Below are 26,323 nucleotides of genomic sequence, written 5' to 3' on the forward strand. Positions count from 1 at the left end.
AGAAAGACAGGGAGGAGGAGGAGGAGGAGGCAAAGGAGAAAGCTCTCCTCCCACTGTGAAAAGAGGAGGTGAAACGTGGAGGGAATAGAAGCAATGATGTCACCGGCAGCCAATAGGAAGTGTGGGCTGGGGACTGTTTAAGGTCTGTCAGCTGTCCTGCTCCATCCACCGCTCTGCAGTCAGTGAGGCCAGGAGGCCACTGAGGCCAGGCCGGACCAGACCAGGCCATGTTCTATCTGGGCTCTGCCCTGCTCCTGGCCTCTAGAGCCCCTCACCCCTGGCCCCTGGCTCCTGGCCTGCTTCCTAAACCCGTCCAGGGTCCCTGCTATCGCAGTGTTTCTCAAACTTTTACATTTCAAGGTTTCCCCTTAACTCTGACAGTATGCACATGTATGCAAACCGTTCGTTTTGTATTTATCATCTAAAGAAATGTACTAAACTAGTGAAAACAGCCGATCTACAAGCACACAACGCCTCGCATCGGGCGTTGTGTGCTTGTAGATCTGCTGTTTTCACTACTTTTGTGAGACAGCCTTGTGTGATGAAGCAGGGCTTTACTTGGCGAAAAAAATTACAAATTTGAAACTTGGAGATACAAGGTTTCTGCCCGACAGTAACAATGATGTATACATTTGTATACTGTTAGAGTTACAGACTTGTATAGGTCAATTTAGACCCACATAAAGGAACCCACAGAGTCCCTGGAAAATCCACTTTGAGAACCACTGTGCTATCCTAACCGTAGTGTCCACATGCACTGCCGACTGCTAACACTATGCTCTCAAACTTAAGACTACAATTAATCACTGTGTTTGATTTATCTCTGACATAATCTCATTTGCCATGTCCACAAACTAACTACGGAGGAGATTAGCTAGGGAATCAAGGCTGGCCAGAATCTCTCTCTCTCTCTCTCTCTCTCTCTCTCTCTCTCTCAGAGACTCATGAAAAGTTGTTTCCAGGAGCGAACAAGATACAGGGTTTTTTTGTAAGCCAAGATTGACTTGCGCTAAAACTGCAATGTGAGTAAGTGTTTGTACCCGCGCGCACACACGCATGTGCCTACATGTGCCGAGTCTGCCGAGAGTGAAACCCAAGGCGACGCAGCACCACATCTTGTTGAGAGACTTGTAAACAGTGACGTGTTTTACACTCCACCGCGTGGGCTGCGTGAAACTGCAGAGCCTTATTTGGTGTTGTTGTTGCCCAATTGCTAATGAGGACAAGCCATTATGAGTTCATTGTTTACCGCAGCATAATGGCTCCTTATTGTAATCAAAGCCCTTAAATCCACACGGTAACCCACACCGGCTGTTTGATTGTCCTCCTCCACAATGGGAAATAAAAGGGAGGCTTGAGGCGATATCGCCTCTACTTTTAATGCGTGTTTGCAGGCACGCCCTTTGATGTGCGGGGATCGAATGAAAATCCTGTGGTGGGGGCTGTTGAGCGCTGCCAAACACTTCCAGGTAGAAACAGTACAGGCGAGTGGGTTCCCGTCGCTAGTCCCCTTGAGCCTTATCAATGCCCAGACACAAAGTCGAAAGTAAAGTGGCTTTATTCTCCTCTGTAATTTGCTGCTCGGCTCTGTCCATAAACTACCTGTGAGCCGGAAGCTTTACATAAGATGAGCAGATAGCGGCAAAAAGTATCTTGTGTGTTTATGAGGGAGAAATAAACTTTGGTCAGGCCTCCTTCATGCTAAGTGAAGCTTTCTGGACGGCAGATAGCGGATCAATGCCGCCGCGTCCCGTTGCGTGATACCATCTGAGAGAGCAGAGTCTTATCACCCCATTACACTTGAAAGGCCAAAAAACATGAGCCTCGGCGCAGCCTGTGCGGTTGGAGGGGGAGAATGGTCCCAGTGTCCTGTCTGAACAGATGTTAACACAACTGCCCCTGCTGAACCCGCAAGCCTGTCCTTTTTAAAGAACAAGAGTAGCCACACAAAAAAACGGATGCTGTGTGCGTGCGCGCCCTCAAGAAACACACACTGCGAAAATGAAATTAAGAGGAGGAAAAGGGAACCCTTTTGCCAGATGTCATATTTGAAGTGGCTAGCTAGGGCTGCGCCAGCCGATGAGGTGGCAGACACCCGGGCTCGCGTCCCAAAGAGGAGAGGAGAGGAGAGATGCGCCGGAGAAAATGGGCAGAGCAACAAAATGTCTCTCACCCACCGCAGGCTGTCTGGGCATGCCAGCATACTGGCCACTGTCATCTGTAAGAGAGAGAGAGAGAGAGACTGCAGTCATATAACTTAAGAGACTGCGCAGACATGCATAGCTGAGTGCTAATCAGGGGGTTTCTAGCATTGTTTAATGCTAAGCTTATCCCCTACAGTGGAAGAAAACGTTCAGAATTCCAATGCGTGGGGGGGGGGGGGGGGGGGGGGGGGGGGGTAATAAAATGAACTTGTACATTTGGGGTGAGGTGGTGTCTAGAAGACTGGCTCAGGAAGTAGAATAGCCATCTGGAAATGGGAAGTTCCCACCGTTTGATCTCCCTTCAGGCAGTGTCCTTGAGAAAGACATTGATCACCAACTGTTTCCTGGTCGCCATGTTTCCACTTGAACTCTAGCAAGCATCCCTTTTCTGGGGGGATATTTGCCAAACATAGCAGATCTACAGTACAAATCTCTCAACGCGTCACAATGTGACTCTTCGGAGAACAGATTTGGTGTAGAGAACAAAAAGAGTGGACCACAGAGCTGGCCTCGGTCAGTGGTTAAGAGTTGCACTGCTCCTAATAGTTAGGATGGTTAACGGTAATGTAAGTGATATTTTTTGGTTAAAACAAAATATATCGTCACTGTCGGGCAGAAACCTCGTAACTCCAAGTTTCAAATTTGTAATTTTTTTCGCAAAGTAAAGCCCTGCTTCACACAAAAGTAGTGAAAATAGCAGATCTACAAGTGCTTGTAGATCGGCTGTTTTCACTAGTTCAGTAAATTTTTTTAGATGATAAATACAAAATGAACGGTTTGAACATACAAGGTTTCCACCCGACGGCGACGATATATTAAAGGTTAAGGTTAAAGCTCTATTTTCTCATAGTTATCATCCATATGTCATCCAATCAGGAGGGAGTATCCATTATCAGCTTAAAATGTATAGCATTCTAATCTTAGAGTCTGCTCATTTCTTTGTGTGGTCTATCCTGTATCCTGTATGAGTTCTGTCTCTTGACTGGATGGAATTGGCATCTCCACCTGAAAATGCTGTGTCTGTTTACTATAGAGCTAGAAAGACAATCATGGAGAAGCCTGTTGCTGAGCAAACAAAGACATCACTTACTGCACCTTTAAATGCTCATGACAAACAGTCCAGTGTGCAAATGTACCAAATGTACTTTATTATTATAATATTAAAAGAAACATTCACCAGCTATTATTTAACACACTTATTTGAGCAAAACTCATAGTCATATTCCTGTCATACAATAACCCTGTGAAGTTTGTGAAGGATATTTGGAAATTGTAAATACTCAAGTAAAGTACAAATACCTTAAAATTGTTCGAGTACATTTCAATCAGAGTTAAGGCATCCTTGAAGTCAACGTGAAACGCAGATGCGTCTTTTTGGGATCCAGATGTCATGCCAGTACAGAGAGAACGTGTGTTGGACCGCATGCCAGGATGAAATGCAGCCTGCTGTGTGTGCCAGCGCTACAGAAGCCCGCGTGCCACAAGGCTGCAGATGGCTCTCGAGTCTCTATACAGAAATAGTAGTGCAGTCCCCAGGCTCCCATATAGGCTCACAACCTAAACCTTTGGGGTGCAGAGTAAAAGTCACCACTGCATGCAAACAGCATTCTTACAGGTAGAGTAATTTGGTAATCCTATTAAAAGAAGCAGATTTTCTTTTCTCTCTGGGATGAGACATGATGTTGTGATGTAATGTTGGACCATGTGGCGGCGGCCTTCTTTGGTCAGCAGCCAACCTAGGGACAGGGAGAAGAGTAGGAGGTACACAGCCACGTTAGACTGGACGTCACTCAAAATATTACACAACCCGGGCCGACCGATGGGCTATGCTATTTATTTTACATATCGTCGTTGTCGGGTGGAAACCTTGTATGTCCAAAACCGTTCGTTTTGTATTATCATATATCATTTTAAAAATGAGTTAAACTAGTGAAAACAGCCGATCTACAAGCACACAACGCCTCGCACCACGAGGCGTTGTGTGCTTGTAGATCTGCTGTTTTCACTACTTTTGTGCGACGGCCTTGTCTGATGAAGCAGGGCTTTACTTAGCGAAAAAACATACAAATTTGAAACTTGGAGATACAAGGTTTCTGCCCGACAGTAACGATATATATAGACTGGTATAGCTCTCTGTAATCTGACATACTGTGGTCAACTTTAGTGGCCATGACTGTTGATTTCCTGTCAGCGCTGTGATTGTTAATATGCTGCATTTAGTGATAGCAAATTATGCAGCTTTCCCTCTGCAAGTAGGTACCAGAATGTGATGCGTAGGAGGGAGACAGGTTGAGGGCTGGACACACAATGCTCGCTCTAACCCCCGTGCGGTTAGTACAGTAAGTCAGTCAGTCAACCAGCCAGCCAGCCAGCTGGTGTAGCTAGCCAAACAGCCAGCCAGCACAGTGCTGCCAGGAAACACACTGTATTTAATGAAGCAAATCTGGGAACTCAGGTATTTTTAGAAGCCACTTATAGTGAGAGGAAACACCTCAGAAGGGGCAAAAAAGGAGAGAGAGAAAAAAAAGAAAACGTTGCCTGAGCTCTCCCTGAGCTTGCCTCTCTCATACTAAAGCCTATCTCAGCTGTATAGTTGTAAACCGAGGTAACTAAAGTTGTAAACCCAGGTAACTAATATCTAACTCAGCTGGTGACTTGAAGCTGTGTAGTTGTAAACCCATGGTAACCGACACAGATTGCTGACGCTCTCTCCGTGAATGTCATTATCAAGCATAACCAGAACAGAACGGCCAGTAATTCGATTTGTCACCGCTAACAGTGTTAGCACATCACATTCCATTTGTTCAATGGGCAGATTAGCCTTATAAATGCAAGGGTGTGTGATGCATGCACCCTCTCGCTATTCATTGGATGGCAAGTCACAGGAAAGGCATCTGCAATAATGCTGCATTTCGCTCGCTCGCTCGCCTTTTTTTTTTTTTTTTTTTTACACACAATGCTGCTCGGGAGAGAACCTGTGGAAAATAGATAAGTGATGGGTTGGTGGACAGGTGACTGTGACTGCAAACATGAGGTGAGGGAATGAGAAAAATAGAGAGAGAGTGTGTGAGATGCAAAGAGGGAGGAAGAAGTCTGCAGTCCTTGTCGGTGAACATAACCTGTTTTTTCACAAACGCGCCAATTGGTGACAGCCACACACAGGGTGCAATGAGCCAACCCCTCTGTTGAGTTCTCTGAATTAATAAGGGAGACTGTTGAGGAAACCTGTCTCTTTCAAGTAAAAAATATGACTCCAGAGCCTCGGTGCCGACGGTGAGGAGAGCAAGTGAGTTGCCATTAGAAGCCATGTCACTGGTCTCATTTCTGGACGCAGTTCTGGGTCGGACTCGTTGCTCACAATCTCTGTGAAACAACCTTCTCATACCATTGCTGTCGGTTTGAAACCTTGTATGTACGAAACTATTCCATTCATTTATTTATTTTTTGGTATTATTTTAAAAATATAAAAACATAATGAAAATAGCCGATCTACAAGCACACGTGCGTTGTGAGCTTGTAGACCTGTTATTTTAACTACTTTTGTGCAACACTCTTGTATAAAATGGTAAATGGTGCATTTATATTGCACTTTTATCCAAGGCGCTTTACATAGATTGTGCATTACATTCACCCATTCACACACACGTTCATACACCTATGGCGGAGGAAACCATGCAAGGCACCAACCTACTCATCGGGAGCAATTAGGGGTTCAGAGTCTTGCTCAAGGACACTTCGACATTAATTCAGGGGGGGCCCGGATTCGAACTGGGAACCCTTCGTGCTCTAATAACGGTTTCTCTACCCCTGAGCTATGCCGCCCCTTGTATGATGAAGTAGAGCAGTGCTCGTCAACCTTTTCTGGCCGCGACCCCCCAAATAATCCTATTTTAACTGACGAGGACTAAGACTTGAGGCATTACATTTTGTATAACACGGTTCTATTGTGAAAATATCACAATTTCTGCCTCTACTATTTGACAATTTGGCCAATGTTTCATTTGTCACAATATGGTCCAAATTGACACTTTAGAAATGTGCAGATACCCTCTATACACTTAAACCTTATGTTGGTTTGTTTACTGTTGAGTGAGAAAACAAAGTTGCACATTAAGTCAAACATCTGGGGACCCCCCAAAATAATTTGGGGACCCCCCAGCTTGAGAACCACTGAAGTAGGGCATTAATTTATGGGGGTGGATGGGACACACACATAAAAAGTTCAAATAGGGAGATGCTAGGTTTCTGCCCCAACGGCCGCGATATCCTGATCACCGTGTTATTCCAGATTCACTTTTTCTACGCATTTCATATCCCAGTGAAAATACAAATGTCCCTTTAGGGCTTAAGTGGATCAAAAGTTATATTGAAAATAGAAAACAGTTTGTACAGATGGGGGAGTTTATGTCAACAAGATTAGATATTACTTGTGGCGTTCCACAAGGGTCTATATTAGGCCCTAAGTTATTTATCTTATATATAAATGACATATGTAAAGTTTCAAATATTTTGAAGTTTGTTATTTTTGCAGATGACACAAATATCTTTTGCTCCGGGGAGAACCTCCAGCAACTGCTGAGGGTTGTCTCTACTGAACTGGGGAAATTGAAATTATGGTTCGATTCAAATAAATTATCACTTAACCTAAAAAAAACAAAATTTATGATTTTTGGAAACAAAAAAATTGAATTAAATGCAAAGGTTGAATTAACGATAGATAATGTAATGTTGGAAAGAGTATATGAGAACATGTTCCTCGGAGTCGTAATTGACCATAAGTTCAGTTGGAAAGCCCATATAAATCATGTACTGGCAAAAGTGTCTAGGAGTATTGGGATATTGTACAAGGTTAAGAATATTTTGAACAACAATTCACTGTTCATGCTGTATAACACACTAATACTGCCTTATCTATCCTATTGTGTGGAGGTGTGGGGAAACACCTATCATACAAACCTAAATCCATTATGCATAATCCAAAAAAAAGCAATACGTATAGTTCATAAAGTAGGTTATCATGATCACACGAATGTATTATTTTTAAATTCCAAATCATTTAAGTTTCATGACCTAGTTGAATTTAAAACATTACAGATTATGTATAAGGCAAGGTATAAACTACTACCTGGTCATGTACAGAGTTTGTTCAAGGATAGGGAGGGGAGGTATGAATTGAGAAGGGAAAAGAACTTTAAACATATTGGGGCTCGGACGACCATGAAGAGCATGTGCATATCTGTCAGAGGAGTCCAATTATGGAACGTTTTACCGGAGCAGGTCCAAATCTGCAAAGATTTGAGACAATTTAAAAAACAGCTAAAGGAGATTGTTTTGGAGAAATATAGAAATGAAAATCTAGCGACCTAAAGGAATTCAGTAATTAAATTGTTAAATAAAAACGAATAATTACATTATAAGTATAGTATTTAGATGAGCGACAGGGTGTGATGTGGCAGTATTGGTGTTGGTAATAAGCATACAGAATGTGGGTATAAACTATATGTACTGATGTACTGTATACAATTGTAAGATATTTTATTTGATTTGATTTTTGACTTATTTTATTTTTCTGAATAATTTAAGTAATTTGGAAAGGTTCGTTTTATTACGAACAGTGACATTGTTAAAGTAAAACAGATGTTTGAGTGTTCATGCAATATGAACTTTTATTTTAAATTGAAATGTTAATTATAGGGGAAAAGGATAGGCATTAATAAGCTCTGAGCTTCGGCCTATGCCTTTTCGATCAGCTAGAAATTGCTGTAATGTTTTATGTTTTTGTGAAACTTTTGATGAGGATCGAAATAAACTAAAACTAAACTAAAACTTTATACATCAATTAGCTGGAAATCTGAATGTTACCATGGAAACTGAGCTGGAACTTGGGCCGACCGATCAGATCAACAGTAAAGGCGAGAAGATGTTTATGTACAGTGCATGCTGCAGTACCATGGCTAATATCAATATAATATCCCAGCTATCCTACTCCGGTTTCTAATAGCAGGATGTGGGCTTTTCCCCAGCCATTCAACATTAGATATACAATATTATTTACATGTACCAATGTATCATACATACATAATACATAGATTAGTTCTACTTGAACCAAATAATATCAGAATATTATTCACACGCTATGAGAATAGTGTGCACTGCAGCGAACATACCGTAGCCTTGTGTTCTGAAAACACCACCCGAGGCAGACCCTAATTTATTGTGGTTTATGTTGATTTAAATGCAGTCTTTGATACCAGATTTATAGACCGAATCACTGTGACATCACCACAATCATAAATGTTATTTCCGGTTAGAGAACGCCGACAGCGTTGGAGCAGTATTATTCATCGGTGGTGGAAAAAGTACTCAAATGCTTTACTTGAGGAAAAAGTATCAATAGTGCTATTTAAATTTACTCTGTATGGTCGCCAGTGGATAAACTCTTTGGTGCGCGGCTGACTAAAAACTCAGCGAGCGCAATCTGTCCCAAAGGCTGTCCATCAGGTCGAGTCGAATTCCGCCTTCAACTCACCTGATTGGACAGAGGGGGAAAACCAGAGGATGTATCTGCTCCAGCATAAACACAAAGTCGGCGTGGTGCGCAGATATGCTCTCCTGACATGAAAACGCTTCATTCGCATTGAAATGCATTGGCGGAAAGCGGATTCCACTCTCATAGGTACTTTGGTGTGGTTTCAGCCTTACTCTGTAAACATTAGATTCTGAATTCCGGACTTTTACTTGTAAGTAACAGAGTATCATATATTGTAGTATTGTAGTGTACTTTTACTTATGTAAAGAATTTGTGTACTTTTTTCACCACTGGATTCAAACATTCTGAACCGGTCTCACACCGAAAATAGCAGATCTACAAGCTCACAACTATGTGTGTTTGTATAGATTCATTTGGTTTGGTGCGAGACACAGTGTGCAACCAAGTGTAATATAACTCAGGCTCATAATGGCGTACTTACTTCTTAATAAGAGGGAAGATAATACAGTGTTTCCGTCATATCGATTGTTGTTAGGGCGGTGCTGCATACCTGTGTGTACAGTTAGTAGATACAAATAACAACACCACCAAAACAACAACAGCAGTGGCAGCAGCTGCACAGTGGGCTGAGGCCTGAGGGGAGAAGGAAGGGGTGTGTGCGCCCGCGCGCGTGTGTGTGTGTGTCTGTGTGTGTGTGTGCGTGCGCCATTGCCTGTGTGTGTGTGTTTATGTTGTTGTGACTGAACGCGGGTGAGGGGAAATGCCACGCATGCCTGAACACACAGACCAGCACATAGTTGTGTGAAAAACACAGTGCTGGTCTTTAGTGGGCACGGGAGTGGAAGATACCCAGAAACACTGGCGTTCGGGAGGAACGGGTTCATCCACACGCACACCTTTGTGTGGACGAGTTTAAGCCGAGCTCTCCTGAGCCAGCTGTCTGCGCGAGAAAAATCACCCCGCGCGAGACGCCATGCAATGTTTCTCCTTTCCAAAACACTCAGCAAAACAGCGCCCTACACACACACACACACACGCACACATGCACGCACGCACATGCACGCACACAGACAGAGCACACACATTATGCGCTGCACAGGGCCAGACACGCTTTGTCTGAAAAGGTGAAAAACAGCAGATTAGATCAGCAGAGCTCCGCTCCAGCAGCACGAGACTCTCCCTGCCGTCTCCCTGCCTGCCGCAGCACTTATAGGGACCGTATTGGATTCTCCTGTGCTGCGGTTTGCCTTTGGCCGTGAGTGGAGGAAGCATCCTCTTCTCTGGGCTGTCTGGGGCTGATGTGGTTTAAACAAGTGTCTGGAGCGATCAGCTGGGGGCTCCTGGGGGGCGATCGGGTTGCCGGAAGAGGATGTGGCCTGATAGAACCCCGGGAGCTGGGGGGGGGGGGGGGGGGGGGGTTCGTTGCGGTTGTTGCCTAGCCAAGACCCCCTCCCCCCCCCCCCCCCCCCGCTGCCACACCGTGGCGTCTGCTACTGTACTCCTGTTTGGCTACCTGAGCCTAACAGCTTGTCGGCCAGAAAACACGTATGTCCAAAACGGTTAACCTTTCAGGAAATGGAGAAACACAAATCCTGTGCTCCAAGGGCGTCCTCAGAGTTACTACAGGGGGTCCTCCAAATCTTTGAGTGATAGAAACTTTTTTCTCCTTTTTTACATTAACCACTTGATCCCTAACGTCCATATTCTGAGAACTAGCCAAAAATAGCAGATCTACAAGCTCACAACGCCTCGCACTGCGAGGCGTTGTGAGCTTGTAGATCAAATTTTTGGCAAAGAGGTTTGGTGTAGAGGGGGAAAAAGAGCAGACTAAGTATAGAGTGAAAAGTCAAGTTTATTAAGTATTGACAATTTAAGTGGTTAAATATCTGAAATCACAAATTGACATGAATCCAACATACACTGATGATTGTGCTGTCAAACAATGAAACTATGGAATCTATGATCAGGGTGTGGGGGTCCCTGCTTCATCTCTCTCTCAACTAGGGCTCCTTGGCCTGAACATGTTGAAGACCCCTGATCTATAGCCACAAGCTCTTGTTAATAATTTGGTTTTAATGTTTATTAGAAAACCACAGACACATTTAGCCACTTTCACTTAAAAAAAGAAAATGCTAAAATAGCCGATTGTGTGCTATTTTTGTCTGACACTGTAATATGACAAAGTAGGCCATTACAAACACACACAAAAAAGGTGAGATACGGAGAATGGGAGATACAAGGTTTCTGCCTGACGCTAATGATTTCCAGTGCATCAGTGGGAGGCTGTGCATCCATCCCCACAGTGGAGTAGATTTATTTAGGTGTATGGAGTGGATGATTCAGTAACTGGATCTGATGCAGGGATTAATGGAATCCTTTTGGTCTAATGGAACAATGGAGCTGTGTTTAGAGACTGGCGTCAGTACTGTACTGTAGAGGGTGTAAACTAAGAGACATAAGATTACTATGAATGTGGCTCTGTAGTCTGTAGTGTCTGGACTTAGTGCACTTGGCGCGCGAGTAGCTTACAGGTTGTACACTAGCATACTTTGTTATTAGTTAGTGTCAGTTGTGTAAAGTAACAAAGTACATTTACTTAAGTACTTAAGTACACTTTTGAATTATTTGTACTTTACTTGAGTATTTCCAATTTCCAATACTTTTACTACTACTCCACTACATCTCCAATCCAAATATTGTGCTTTTACTCCACTACATTCATTTGAAAACTTAAGTTACTTTGCAGGTGTAAATTATAATCTTATAAAACACACATAAACCACTTTAGCCCTATTTTATACCAAGGCTAGTTGAAAATAGCTGATCTACAAGCTCACAACGTATAGATCTGCTATTTTCAAACATTTTGTACTTTTACTTTTGGTACTTTAAATACATTTGGATACCAACATTTTTGTACTTTTACTCAAGTACATTTTGAATTCCGGACTTTTACTTGTAACAGAGTACTTCTTCATTGCAGTATTGATACTTTTACTTAAGTATAAAATGTGAGTACTTTTTCCACCACTGGTTAGTGTTAGTTAATTAGTATAGGTTTTGGTGTTTCAAATAAGCCCTGACATTTTCCATCCAACAGTAAAAGGTCACCCTTGTTATTAGCAGCAGTATTTTTTTGGTTGGTTACTCTTCACGTCCGTTCAGGTTTTTCCCTTTAGGAGTTCTCTACTACGTTTTTTTCTTTTTTTCTTCATCTTCTTTTTTTTTTTCCTGAATCCGGGAAAAAGCCATGCTTAATTGCTATGGTTACAACTCCCCCTCTCCTCCATGTCTCTCTCTCTCTCTCTCTCTCTCTCTCTCTCTCTCTCTCTCTCTCTCTCTCTCTCTGTGTCTCTCTCTCTCTGTCTCTCTCTCCCTCCCCCCCTTCCCTCTGCACAGAGGACTTGTTTACCATCTCTGCTCCAGACTCAATAACATGTCAATCATCAGGATTAGAACCTCCCCTGCTCGCCTGCCACTGGTCCGCCGGAAATGTCCCAGTTTACCCCCTCCCCCCTTTCCCTCCCTCCCTCTCTCTCCCGCCCTCTCTCTCTCTCTCTCCCTCCCTCTCTCTCCCTCTCCCTCCCTCCCTCTCTCCTCGCCCCACCCCCAGCACCTCCAGCCCCACTGTGAATAATGAATGATTTCCCTACTGTCTGTCATGGTTCCTATTCATCCTAGAATGACACAGGGGGAAAAACATGCCTTGTTTTGACACAGCTGACATTAACGGAATTCAGTTTGTTCCCTCTTTCGTTCGTCTTTTTTTTGTGTATAAATATTATTAATGTTCGTTTAACTCTGAGAGTATAGTTTTACAAAATGTGACCAAATGGACCCGTAAAAGGGGAGTTTACAAATTGATAAATGAACACTGACTGAGGATTTTACAGTTTTGTTGCTGTCAGGTTGGGGACCTCATACCATTTGTCCAAACCCGTTAACTTTTCAGAATTAAAATAGCAAAAATAGCAGATCTCCGATCTGAAAAAAGTGAGCTTGTAGATCAGCTATTTTAATAGGGCGTTGACATACAAAAAGAAAAAAAAAAACAGAAGAGAAAAGAGGCTCGCTGCGTTCCAACATCTTTGTCATCTTGGTTTGGAAATGTGCGTTTGTATATTATCTATGATTTATTTATCTGTTCCAGTGAGTGAGAGGTAGGGTAAACGTGTCTGTCACCGTGTCTCCCAATGTAAACAGAGTAGTAGTAGTCTCTCACTACGCAGCATGCACTCCCTGGCTGGAGGGACGCCGCGCGCATTCAGATGAGGCAGCATTTGCTGCATTGCAATCCTCCTCTCTTCCAAAGCCCTGCTGTGTGCGCTCGCGTGCGTGTGTGTGTGTGTGTGTGTGTGCATGCGTGCGCGCACGTGTGCGTGCGTGCGTGCGTGTCCGTCTGTCTGTTTTTTTTGCTCAATAACCAAATAAAATACTTTTGTTCTAGCACTTGAATGTAACCCCACGTTCTCACCCTTCCACACGCAGACGGTGTTGAAATCTGGCCATCCCCTTATCGGTTGGAGCTGTGTGTGTGTGTGTGTGTGTGTGTGTGTGTGTGTGTGTGTGTGTGTGTGTGTGTGTGTGCGCATGTGTGCGTGCCTTTTTTCATTTCTCCATACACACATATGACGGAGGGGAGAGGCGAGGGGGCAGGGCATGGCTGACGGCAGGCACGTGCACATATAACATCAAAGGGGGCTTGAGCCCCTGCCCTTTTACGAGTCTGTAAAAAAGTGCCCTCTCTCCAGACATGAATGCAGTTTTTACTATGGTGAAATAAATGCAAAATGCCCTCTTTCCATGCCATACCCGAAGGCAGCATTCAAGAGAATTGCCCTGTCCAAACTCTCCTGAACTTGAATGCAGCATGTTGAAAGAATTGCCCTCTCTGTGTAGAAATCCCTGCTGTACGCCACATTGCCTTTTTTATACTTATCTTAGTGTGGTATCAAGTACCCGAAAATAGCCGACCTCCAAGCTCACAACGCGTTGCAGTTCGACGCGTTGTGAGCTTGGAGGTCTGCTATTTTCGATATTTTCACCAAAAGGCCCTTTTTAGACATCTCAGCCCCTGCCTCTCTAAAATTCTCTGCACGTCCCTGGCTGACAGGCTACCGGTCACATGACCCTGACCCCCCCCTCACACGCCTCCTTGTAAAGGCAAAGGCCACGCATCCACCACCACGGTGTCTTAACGGTTCTCTCTCCCTCCTTCTCCTTGGGTATAAAGACCACCCCGCACAATGTTTCTCCTTCCCAGAACACTCAGCAAAACAGCCGCCCTGCACAACACACACTTCTCATATCTACATCTTCCCTCTCTTCTCGCTTTTATAGGATCACTATACCGTCTCTCTCCCAGAGAGCGGTTGGCATCCTCGTTCTGTTGTTGTTTTGTTGCCCTGCCTCTCTCTGCCTTTATTCCACCACAATCTTGCTTTAGACTGGGAAATGAACCGCATTTCTCCCCCCCTTTTTCGTTTTTTTCTCTTCCCTGTAGCAAAGCTCCTAAAGTTGTTATTCTGTTGGGCGCAGGGGAATAACAGGGATTAACATTCTCCTCCTGCGATTCCCTCTTGCTGCCTGGAACATTCTGGAAATTCTTCACATAGTCCAGAGACCAGGGGTATTACCTTTTTTGACAGAAAACCGAAAGCCTCGTGCAAAGCGAGGCGCTTTCTCTCAAAGCCTGTTTACCTGTTTATCGAACAGAGATGGCAGGAATGCACCTGGTGGTGTCGGGGAGACGGGGAGACGGGGACCAGGCACGTGATTCTGTGAACAATATGGGTGGATGGCTGCAGTTTCTGTGGCGTCTGGGCTGACCATTTGCTGAGGGAAAAGAGGGGGTGGGCTAGGAGGGGGAGGCGGTTGTGTAACAACCGCGTGAGAGGAATAGCACTTTAACCCCCCTTATAGTATACACAGAGATTTAGCTCTGTACTTTTCCCTTTTTTCCCCATCTTTATTTCCCATAAATGTCTCGACTGTCATCATGTTTCATTCACGTCCTTCACATAACGCAATCCTCCCCTCCGTCTGCGTGTGTGAGAGCAGCGGCCGCTGAGAAATGTAAGCTCTCGGACGCAGAGTGAGTGGAGAAGGAGACACATTCTCAGACGCGATTCTCGGAGCGGAGCCCCCCTTGTTGCAGCGAGGAGGAGGTAGTCCCTCGCCTTTGATGTAGTGGAAACCCACGATGCCACGCATAGCTGCGCGTGGAGAGCAGCGGCGTGGAAATAGGGCCTTGCATTAGGAGCATCTATAAATAGAGGACTGTATCCTTGATACCATGGGGTTGTTTGGTCACACAGGGAAAACCGGGTCGACTTATATGGATTGTGAGGCGGCTGGCACCCCTCCTCCTCCTCCCTCTCCTCTTTTTCTCTTCCTTCCTCGCGGCGGAAGGTATGCATGTTTGGAATTTCTCTTCATTGAGGAATCTGCTAAAATGATCCGGAACGAGGGCCGCCTCCTCCTCCCCAACGTGGCTCGTTTAGAGTTTGCCTTGGCTGCCCCCTTTTGGTGGACATCCAAGCTATTGATGCCTTGCTGATTTCTTTTACATATAGACCAGGGTTCCCACGGTCATGAAATTCCTGGAAATATTTTGAAATTAGAAAAATATTTTTCCAGTACTGGAAAAGTTTTGGAATTGATCAAGGGTCCTGGAAGGTCCTGGAAAAAAATGTCTTTGGTTATTGATTTTGTTAATACCTCTGAAATGACAAATTAAACATTGGCCAAATTGTCAAATATTAGAGGCAGAAATTGTGAAAATAGCCGATCTACATGCTCACAACGCCTCGCAACACGCGAGGCGTTGTGAGCATGTAGATCGGCTATTTTCACAATAGAAAAGTGTTATACAAAATTCCTCAACTCTTAGTGCTCATCAGGGTGCCGGGTCCCCAGTTAAAATATGATTATTTCGGGGGTCACAGCCTGAAAAGGTTGAGAACCACTGGCGTACACTACCTGTCTTTGGGCATTGCGCGTAGGAGTAAGCGACTTGTTATTGAGCTGAATTATTGTTATATAGTCCTGGAAATTGGGTTAAATATTCTGGAAACGTTTTGGAAACTTTTTGGAAATTAATTGGTAAAAATGTGTGGGAACCCTGATAAACATATACAGTACAGTACATACAGTGCTGTATATGACGTATAGAGATATTTGTATAATTTACTTTCACGTGAGCAACGTTCTCGAAATCGCAGCTGAGGTATGAAGAGATGTAAGAGTTGGCATGCTAGTTTATGAAAATGAAGCTCCAGAATACAATTTGTGGAGCATAGTCTAGAGCCAATCAGTTCTCTGTGAGGTAGGAATGGGAACGAGGACCCAGTGTGTTTCTATACATAGCCTAGGAAAGGGCCATACAACTATTTATGGACGCGCGGCTCTCATTACCAATGTTACTCATTTCCTAATATACATGCGAATTGTGTTGTGAGCTTGTAGATCCGCTATTTTTGCACCCACAAAAAAGTATGTCTGGGTTTTATAAAATGTATGAACCAATGAAAACCTTTAATAAGAGCTTGTGACCAAATCAGGGGTCTTCAACGTTTTCAGGCCAAGGACCCCTTAGCTGAGAGAGAGATGAAGCAGGGACCCCCCACTACATATTGTCACAGATTAAAAAGGTTCATAGATTTCTTAGACAGCGTTGTTTGACAGTGCTGTCATCATGTTGGAGTAATGTGTAGACATTTAACCACTTGAACCGTCAAATAATTCTTCTTTTCCCTCGATAAACCTCTTTGCTAAAAATAGCTGAATAGCAGCGCGAGGCGTTGTAAGCTTGTAGATCTGCTATTCTTGGCTAATGTTCCACTCAGAATAGGGATGCTAGGGTTCAAGTGGTTAATGTAAAACATATAGTAACTCTGAGGACCCCCTAGGGGTCCCGGGCCCCCTGTTGAAGACCCCTGGACTAAATTATAACTACATTGGATCAATTTGGGAACACAGTTTCTTCTTCTCTTTCCCTGTTCCTGAGAAGCAACAGTTAACTTATGGACATGCCAGGTTTTCACCAGACAGCGACGACATACTATATATATATCACAGTGGAGCCACTTCACCTCTCATGAACCGTTTTATTTGACACAATGCAGGGAAACAAGAGGCAAGTAATTTCAAAACTGTCAGGACTCGAGAGAAAGATCAGTCTCCTCTTCTCCTTTGAGCTGACACTGTGAGAGAGAGAGTGTGTGTGTGTGTGTGTGTGTGTGTGTGTGTGTGTGTGTGTGTGTGTGTGTGTGTGTGTGTGTGTGTGTGTGTGTGTGTGTGTGTGTGTGTGTGTGTGTGTGTGTGTGTGTGTGTGTGTGTGTGTGTGTGTGTGTTTCTTCTGCAGCATTGCTGGTGCATTGTCATGTTCTTAACACACACAGATGTTTTGTAAAGCAGCATGAAATATTCATCTAGAGATGACCTCAGCAGCTCTCTGTGCTGATTCACAAAGCGCTCTGACACCCGCCTTTTATTTACAAGTCAACAAACACGTTGGATTTCTTTGCCATCTGACACCGACGTGCAAACTGTGGATGCAAGCATGCACGCACGCACGCACGCACGCACGCACGCACGCACGCACGCACGCACACACACACACACACACACACACACACACACACACACACACACACACACACACACACACACACACACACACACACCCTGACATGTACTCGAAAAGTGACGTGCCATGTTGTGCACATTAATCCAACGGTAAATAAGACAATTTGCCACATTGCATTTTAGAGACTTAAGAAAAGTGTGTGCGTGTGTGTGTGTGTGTGTGTGTGTGTGTGTGTGTGTGTGTGTGTGTGTGTGTGTGTGTGTGTGTGTGTGTGTGTGTGTGTGTGTGTGTGTGTGTGTGTGTGTGTGTGTGTGTGTGTAGATTTTTTGGCTTTGCACCTGGAGGCGGTTGCTAAGCAACCAGAGGTGCTGTTCCGTTGTGACTTTAGCTCCAGATTAGTTCCGTTCAGGTTGGTTGTTCCTCCATGTGGTACACATGGTGCCTCACAGCAGTGGCAAACAGCAGATCTACACAAAAACAAGACATTTCCCAAACAACAACAGGCCCTATACACACACAAGGTGCATTGCCCTTGTGGAAACTGAACCTGATCCCCTCCTCCTACCTCCTTGCAGCCTTGATGGATTCCCCACAGGCAGGGTACAGTTGTCCTCTAAAACACCCTGTCACTAATGGCTCTTTTCCACTAAGAAGTGTAACACAGAACCATCCATAACTTGACATTTTCCAGAACCTGTGAAGTTCTGTGATTTTTGTTTTGTTTGTGTGTGTACCGGTATGTTTATGTTTCCATTACAACCAGAACCAGGGAGGTACTACATAAAAAAAAAACACAGGAAGCAGTGGCGTAGCCAGGATTTAACAACAGGCTAGCCTTGGGACAATGTGGGTGGGCACACATGCATGTTTTTGTGTGTTTTTCCCGGGTCAGGCCGGGTTTCCTTGCGCGATTTGGGTCAGGTGTCTATTTGGGTACTAGACACCTACCCAAAAATGTAAATAATCTGTTGCATCAGAACACACCACAAACACACATGATTAGCAGCACAATAAATGTGTATTGGTTGAGTAGATAGACAGGTTGTTGTCTCTAACCACAGTAAGAAATTGACACCCTGCAGTGGCAGTGCCTAACTTGGCAGCTTAACAGTGAATTTGAATGCAGACATTGCGTCCACATTATGTTATGTTATTTTAGTTGTTGTGCTTTTTTTCTCCTTTTTGGGTGGGCACAAAAACAAAATGGGTGGGCCTATAGGCACCTACAAATCTCTGGGAAATACATTACAATACAATACAATACAATACCTACATATACAAGCATTGCGACGCATTGTGAGCTTGGCCGAAATGGCTGAAGTGGTTAATGTATGTATTTTTTTTAAATAATAATCAAAATCTACCAAGTTAACTATAGTAGCTAAAGTTTTCAAAAGATTGTATTGGAATAAAAGTACAATATTTGTCTCTGGAATGTAGTGGAGTATAGGAGTAAAAGTACTGAAAATTGGAAATACTTCAGCAAAGTAAAAGTACAGTACGTCAAAATTGTACTTAAGTGCAGTAAGTACACAAAACATGTACTTAGTTACACCACTGCGGTAGTTGTTGTAGTGTAAAAAGAGCAGCAAGAGCTCCTTGCAAGCATTCCTACGGTTACAAGACATCTGGGTGCTTTTCACTGGAGTGGACCTCAGTGAAATGAGGCCACCCTGACCTGCAGCGTCTCAAGAGGAGCTGGCAGAGGGACACTCTTCCTTTACCCCTGGTGCACCCTGACGTGTTTTGGGTAATGGCCCCATTATACAGTTGCCTTTTCCTTGCTGTCGGGCAGAACCTCCTATCTCCCCATTCTAACGTTTTGTGCTTTTTTTGTCGTTAAGGGATCTTCAACAGGGGGTCCGGGGCCACTAGGGGGTCCTCAGAATAACTACAGGGGGTCCTCCAAATCTTTGTGTTATAGAAAAAAAAAATGTATCTCCTTTTTTTTGCCAGATTCTTAACCAGATTCTGAGAACTTTAGCCAAAAATAGCCGATCTACAAGCTCAACGCCTTGCGCTCCCTTGGATCGCCACATTGGCACGGTTGCCGCGGCGTCGCTGGTTCGATTCCCGATCCGGACGACGTTACCATTTTACCCCCCCCCCCCAAAAAAAAAAGCGGTTTGGTGTAGAGGGGAGAAGTTCTGTATAGTGACAGTTCAAGTGGTTAAATATCTGAAAACACAAATTGACATGAATCCAAAATACACTAATGACTGTGCTTTAAAAAAATGAAACAATATGGAATCCATGAAAAAAGGTTGTGGGGGTCCCTGCTTCATCTCTCTCTCAACTAAGGGGTCCTTGGCCTGTTGAAGACCCCTGCCCTATCATACTACAGCAATGCACAAAAGAATCAAAAGTAGCATATCCACAAGCTCGAAATGCGCTGCAAAGCGCCACGTTCTAAGCTTGTAGATCTGCTACTTTTTCAGTTTTGTCCAAACAGTTTTGGACATCTGAGGTTTCCAGCCGACAGAGACGTTTTGGCACATGCACAACAAAACAGTCACCATAGTGTTCACTGGAAAATGCTCTTATCTCTCTGCAAGTCAGATGGAATTTTCATAACAAGCGGTTTATTACAACTGTGAAATAATCCAACTTAACTTATGCCTTAATGCCTGGATGAGGGGATCATTGGTGATCATGAACAACCGGCCCAAGCAACCCATCACGTGTTGTCGTTAAGACCTCCAGTGATTTGGCAAGGTGCCTGCCTGGTTTCGTCAGAGTTGTTGACACTTAGACGATTGGTCATTTTGCCATTTCATAGGACGATAAAATATGGACTTTCAGGGGCTTTCCGGGTGAAAAGTTCAGCATTTCTCCTCTAAACAGAGCACAGCACGTCCCTAGCCCCCCTCGTATTGTAAGCAAAAGTGTACATATGTCCCAAGCGGGCGGAATGCGTTGTGTGTTATTGATAACACATTGCCATGTGGTCGGGGCCCTTAAGTGAGGCTCAGTAAACACAGAGAGCATTCTGTTATTCATGTTCGCTAAAACCTAATTTGAAACACCCCAGCGTTCCTCCACACAATCGTTTCGCTGTCGATTCTCTCACAGGCCCCTTTGCGAACATTGATCTCTCCCTCCCTTGGAAGCTGCAGTTTGAGTCAGAGTCTTGTTGAGGGACTGTCGCAGAATGTTGGTAAACCAATGGAAGACATTAGTGCCCCCCCTCCCTCCCCCTACCAGTTCACTGAAAGCTGTCCAACCGTGATCACCAAATATGTTCAGATGTTTTTAATGAGGACTCAGGCCTATAGTGGTGGTTCCAAAAGTGATAAATATTACAGGGCAGTTGCTAAGATGTTTGAATTATGGGGTGTACAGAGGTGAGATAATGGGTTTATCAGCCCAAGTCAGGACACTGTAGGACCTTTGTGTTCCCCTGGCAGTACTCTAGAGGCAGTTACACTTTTAGACATTAGACAGGACCCCTTTCTGTCCTGTCACAGTGTCACTCCTTCTCTCCCGACTCCCCTCCCCCATCCGTTGGCGAGACACTGCTCGTATCTCATCCCTCTCAAAAATGTATTCCCTCGATAGTTACAAACGGCAATAAAGCCTGGATTTATCCCTGTTCGCACACTGGTGCCGTGCAAGGGAAATAGCAGATCTACAAGTTCACAACACGTCGCTCTGTGATGCGTTGTGAGCCCGTAGATCCGCTATTGTCGACGTGCGACACCAGCACACAACTAAGTATAACGGGACTTTAATATTTATTTGTAGTGAGGCCAGCTTTGCCGTTTACTAACAAAGCTGGCATAGAGTGGAGAGGGGCCCTTGCGCAAACACTCTGCGTCCTGCCGGCGCTCCAACTGGGTCTGTGAGGGAGTTATCCAACTCTCGCTGGCTCTTCAGCACTTCCTGGCTCGCTGGTTTTACAGCTTGCTAATCCTAAAGTCTGACTCCACTTCACCTTTGAGAGACCCTAGCCCAGACAGAGGCTCAAACGTATTCCTGGATGCTTGTAAACACAGTGCATGGACTGTTCTTTGTCACGTCACTGCTCATCAGTGTTCTCAGTGTTTGCATTGAAATGAATCCATGCATATGTCGGGCAGAAACCTTGTATCTCCAAGTTTCAAATTTGTAATCTTTTTCGCAAAGTAAAGCACTGCTTCATCATATGGCCATCGCACAAAAGTGGTGAAAATAGCACACAACAGCACACAAGTGTGCTTGTAGATCGTCTGTTTTCACTAGTTTAAATCATTTTAAAAATGATAAATACAAAACAAACGGTTTTGGACATACATGGTCTCCACCCGACAACGACGATATAATGTATAAAGAGGACAGGAATGAGACCCCATGCACCTCTTAATACAGCCTGCTTAGCCTCTCTGGTCTGTTGTCAGGCTATAGTAATGTGTTCAGATAATCATCTATTGCTCTGCGTGCTTTGCCGCATTTTTGAAACAATGCCACGTTCAAACAAAAACAGGGTTTAATCTGTTGGTGTCAGTATGACCTTGTTGTGATCCAGATTTGCTGTGTGGCCAGCAAGTACCAGACTATTGCGCTCACCCGAAGTGACCTCTGGCCCTGTCTTTATCTCTGTCTCCTCCAGTTTGCCCAGACAACTGCAAGCATGCCTGCACAGACGAGGGGGAGTGTTGCCACGGCCAGTGCCTGGGAAGCTGCACGGAGCCCGGCAACGACATGGCCTGCACTGGCTGCCTCCACTACTACCACGAGGCCGCTGACCGCTGTGTGCCAGACTGTCCCCCGGACACGTACAAGTTTGAGGGCTGGCGCTGCATCACCATGGACCTCTGCGCCCGCGTGCACCTGCCCAGCGACATCGACTTTGTCATCCACGGAGGAGAGTGTATGCCCGAGTGTCCCTCTGGCTTCACACGCAACGAGAGCAACAGGTAAATAGTACCAGACACCAGTGGTTCTCAAACCATCTCACGTCAAGGACCCCCCCAAATTGATGTGTGTTTGGCCGCAGACCCCCATCTGAAAAGGTTTTGCCAGGGACCAACTGGAAGAGAAGATTTATTTAAAAAGATTATCCAAACTATTCAAAGTGTTCCAAACATTAGCAGAAATACAAGCTTGTAGCGCAGCACGAAGTTATGCGCATTGAGCTTGTAGATCTGCTATTTTTGAATAGCCAAACTGATTGTGACGGCGTATTAAAGCTATACTGTGTAAGTTCAACTAGTGGTCAGTAGCGGTATTGCTTTTTTCGGCCGTTTTTCGGCCGGAGTCGTCGCGGACCACCGGAGCGGCGCTGCAAACCACCGCGACCGATAGTAATCCGTGGAGGGGTAGAACGCATGGTAGAACGTAATTTTCTGGCCAGGATTTGTGGATTAAGAGGTTAAAATCCTTCACCATGGTAAACACTGTAGCCAAGCGGAGGCGCTTCCTGGAGACCAGAGCAGATAAGCTGTGATTGGCCGGTAGTGTACCATGTGTGCATGATCGGCGATGTGATTGGGCAACGTATACACAACGTATACAGATGATGCAGATTACGTCATTTTGGCGCGAAATCCGGTCCACGGCCAGGATCATAGAAAACATATAAAGAGAAGGCTTCAGAAGCTGAAAATAACGGAGTGGGTGTTCTAAAACTTTAGCGATTTAACAGTTAGGACAATTTTAAGATTTGTTTTATAAAAAAAGTTACATGGTACAACTTTAACTAATTTAGCTGGGGACCCCCTGGTACCCCCACCAAGGACCTGTGGGGGTTCCCGGACCCCACTTTGAGAACCAATGCCATACACCCTCCATTATCCATAGTTGTCCAAATGATGCAAAAACCAGCTGTGACAAAACATTGGTCCTCATGACATTGGATGGGGTGATTCATAGTAGATCGGGTGACAGGTTCCACAATGGCTTCACATGGCTTAAAGTCTCTTCTTCAATGTGTTGCATCACCAATTCCCCCTAATATACTCATGAAGTTGACATTCCCCTTTTCCAGTTACAGTTCAATTCCCCAGTGTTGCTTGATTGGTGTGGCAGCAGGTGAAAACAGACCGTTTCCGTTTCAATCCGCTGCCACACCAATAAAGCTACAGTATGGGAGGCTGAACTGAAAACAGGTATGGTCCGGAGACCGGGACTACAGTTATTATGCACAGAGCCTATTGCTGCAGGGGCTAAGGGAGGGAATCAGTAAGGGATCATTGCTTTCACCTGGTTTCACCTCACAGGTCTATTATTTCACAGAAGTAGCAGATGGTCCTAGAGTTTTTAACATAGCGTAGAGTTTAGCATCTCTTAAATATTCATAGAAAGAGTTGGTGTTAACAGACTTTTTTGGTTCAGTGTGTACTTTTGCATTCTGAATGAATTTACATAAAGAATTCCTTTTACCTAGAGCTGAACTTTACCTCACCTGGCCCGTATAACCATTCCATTCTTAAAGAGAGCACTCACTCAGAGCCTGAAGCGCCAGGAGGCTAGAAGGCATGCAAGGCTATTAATGATTGAAGGCCAGACTTTCCAGGCTTTTTAGTGGAATAGTGGAAGATGCTGAACTTAATGCCCTGCACTCACGACTGGCCATTGGTGGATTTCTGTGGATTAGCATATCTCGGAGGCTTTGGAGGGATTCATCAATGCTGCACTTTTTACTTATCCCCCCCCCACACACCTACCCACCAAATTGACACTGATGTATGTATGATAAGACAGAGTCTTTGTTTGTTACTCGCAGCAATTTACTCTACACTCCCTGTTTTCAGTTTGTCATCTTGCCAAATTCCCCATGTTGAGAGTCTCAGACTCTCCCATATCATTTTGGCCACATTTGCTCATGTTTTGTCTTGGGGGGGGGGGGGGGGGGGGGGGGTCAGCGCAATGAGTCACTCTCTCACCAAGCAGGGTTCAGCCGAGGCCCCATAAAAGATTCAGGCCTCCGTGTGAGCGGCCGACCTTGTATCACACTGAGAATTGATGCCTGAATCCGTTGTTGGAATGCTAGGGAGTTGGAGGGGGTGTGGACGAGGCACTCAGGGGTGACGTATGTTAGTCGGCGAAGTTTAGATTAGATCGCTAGATTCCCTGACAGTTACTCCTTTCTTTTCCCATGCACCCCCCTCCCCCCCCCGTGTCCTCCTTTTACGCAATCACATGCCCCTCCTCACTCTCTCTCTCTTTCTCTCTCTCTCTCTCTCTCTCTCTCTGTGTTTTCAGTATGTTCTGCAGTGCATGCGACGGCCTGTGCGATAAAATCTGCCCGACCTCCGTCATTGACTCGGTAGATGCCGCTCAGTCTTTAATGGGATGCACCATCATCAAGGGCAATCTTCACATCAACATCCGCCGTGGGAGTGAGTATAGTGCGACAGCAGCCCCCCGCTCTCCTCTCTGGGCCACATGATGACACAGTGTTGTACGGTGACGTGACAACAACAACAACAACACAGCTACGGCAGGCTATCGTGACATGGCTGCGTGGCGTAACTGATGATGATAACCATGCTACTCACAACATCACGTCACATTTAACCCATTAAGTCCTGATGTCCAATTCTGTAAATGCCCTCATGCAGTAGTTCTCACACTTTGAAGATTAAAAAAAAAAAAAAGTACAAGCTGGCAGCATGGCACACGCTGTGAGCTTGTCGATCTACTATTTTTGAATAGCCAACGCAAAAATCTAAAATGACACTTATGCTTTCCCTGTTTTGATGGTTTAAGCCTGAGTTATGCTTGGTTGCGCATTGTGTCGTGTGTAGCTCACGTAGTTCTGAGCTTGTAGATTAGCTATTTGTGGTGAGAATTGGCACACAACTAAATAGACTTGTATATGTAAACCACAATGCCACTACAATACACCTTGCTAAACCTTATAGCGGACTACTATACTATGCTATGCTGCAGTAAACCAGACAAATCTGCCATTGCAAAAAAAGAAAAGAAAAGAAATGCCCTCATATATTTGGTCTGGCACTGCTCACTTGTGATTGGATTTCACTCCCTCCGAAGTAGTGAGGGACCAATCAGGGCCCATTATGCAAATATGGGGCGGGTTATCACCAATTCGCCCTTTGGAAATGCAGGTTCGACACAGAGATTCCAAATCCTCAGCCCAGTACAACATGTTAGCTGGCTGGCTGAAACTGCTGCTATACCTTAGTTGGTACTATCCCATAGTATGACTATCGCTTGAGACTGAGAAAATAGGGGCGGGTGGGGGGGTAGCAGGGGTTATAGTGTGTGCCACAGAATCGAAATGACATCAGCGGCCCTGCACTCCAGCTCAATTATCACATTATGCTATAATGCCATTTATTTGCACAGTCGACGGGGCGGCTTACGAGCTTATCTTCCGATATGATATAGCTTACACAAACTATTCACTGGGGCATTTCTTGTCCAGAGCGCTGCTGTGTTTGGGTAGAGAGGTCTCTGTGGATTTTGATTGTGTTCCTCAGAGCCCTGGTTCTCACATGCTCTGCCTCTGTGTGTGTGTGTGTGTGTGTGTGTGTGTGTGTGTGTGTGTGTGTGTGTGTGTGTGTGTGTGTGTGTGTGCGTGCGTGCGTGCGTGCGTGCGTGCGTGCGTGCGTGCGTGCGTGCGTGCGTGCGTGCGTGCGTGCGTGCGTGCGTGCGTGCGTGTGCTCTGTGTGCGTGTGCGTGCGCGTGCATGTGCGTGTGTGCTTGTTTATCTTCTCTCCCCAGATAACATAGCGTCTGAGCTGGAGAGCTTCATGGGGTTGATCCAGAGAGTGACGGGCTATGTGAGGATCCGCCACTCCCACACGCTTGGCTCACTCTCCTTTCTCAAGAACCTGCGTAACATCAATGGAGAGGAGCTCTTGGATGGGTAGGGATTTTTGTGTGTGCGTGCGTGCGTGTGTGTGCGACTGCGCGCGTGCGTGTACGTGTGTGTGTGTGTGTAAATGGATGTCAACAACACACCAGGAAGATCAGAAGGACATCTTAATCTTGGGCATCTGCGTTCAGTTTGAATTTTACAATAATATAATTGGAATCAAATGATCCATATTCATGTGATTATTTTCAATGGACCCAAACAAAGATTTTCTC

General features: G+C 44.9%; 1 protein-coding gene across 1 annotated transcript in view; it reads left to right on the forward strand.

The window, feature by feature from the left end:
- Positions 1-26,323, forward strand: part of igf1ra (insulin-like growth factor 1a receptor) — a gene marked incomplete at both ends in the record, with an annotated part of 148,875 nt that overhangs the window by 85,171 nt on the left and 37,381 nt on the right. The window contains 3 exons of the mRNA XM_080737362.1: positions 21,873-22,179; positions 24,467-24,603; positions 25,955-26,099. Coding sequence (XP_080593488.1) covers positions 21,873-22,179; positions 24,467-24,603; positions 25,955-26,099 — 589 coding nt within the window. The remainder of the gene's footprint in view (positions 1-21,872; positions 22,180-24,466; positions 24,604-25,954; positions 26,100-26,323) is intronic.

Source organism: Nannobrachium achirus (genome assembly GCF_963921795.1).
Source record: "Nannobrachium achirus genome assembly, chromosome: 11".
NCBI lineage: Eukaryota > Metazoa > Chordata > Actinopteri > Myctophiformes > Myctophidae > Nannobrachium > Nannobrachium achirus.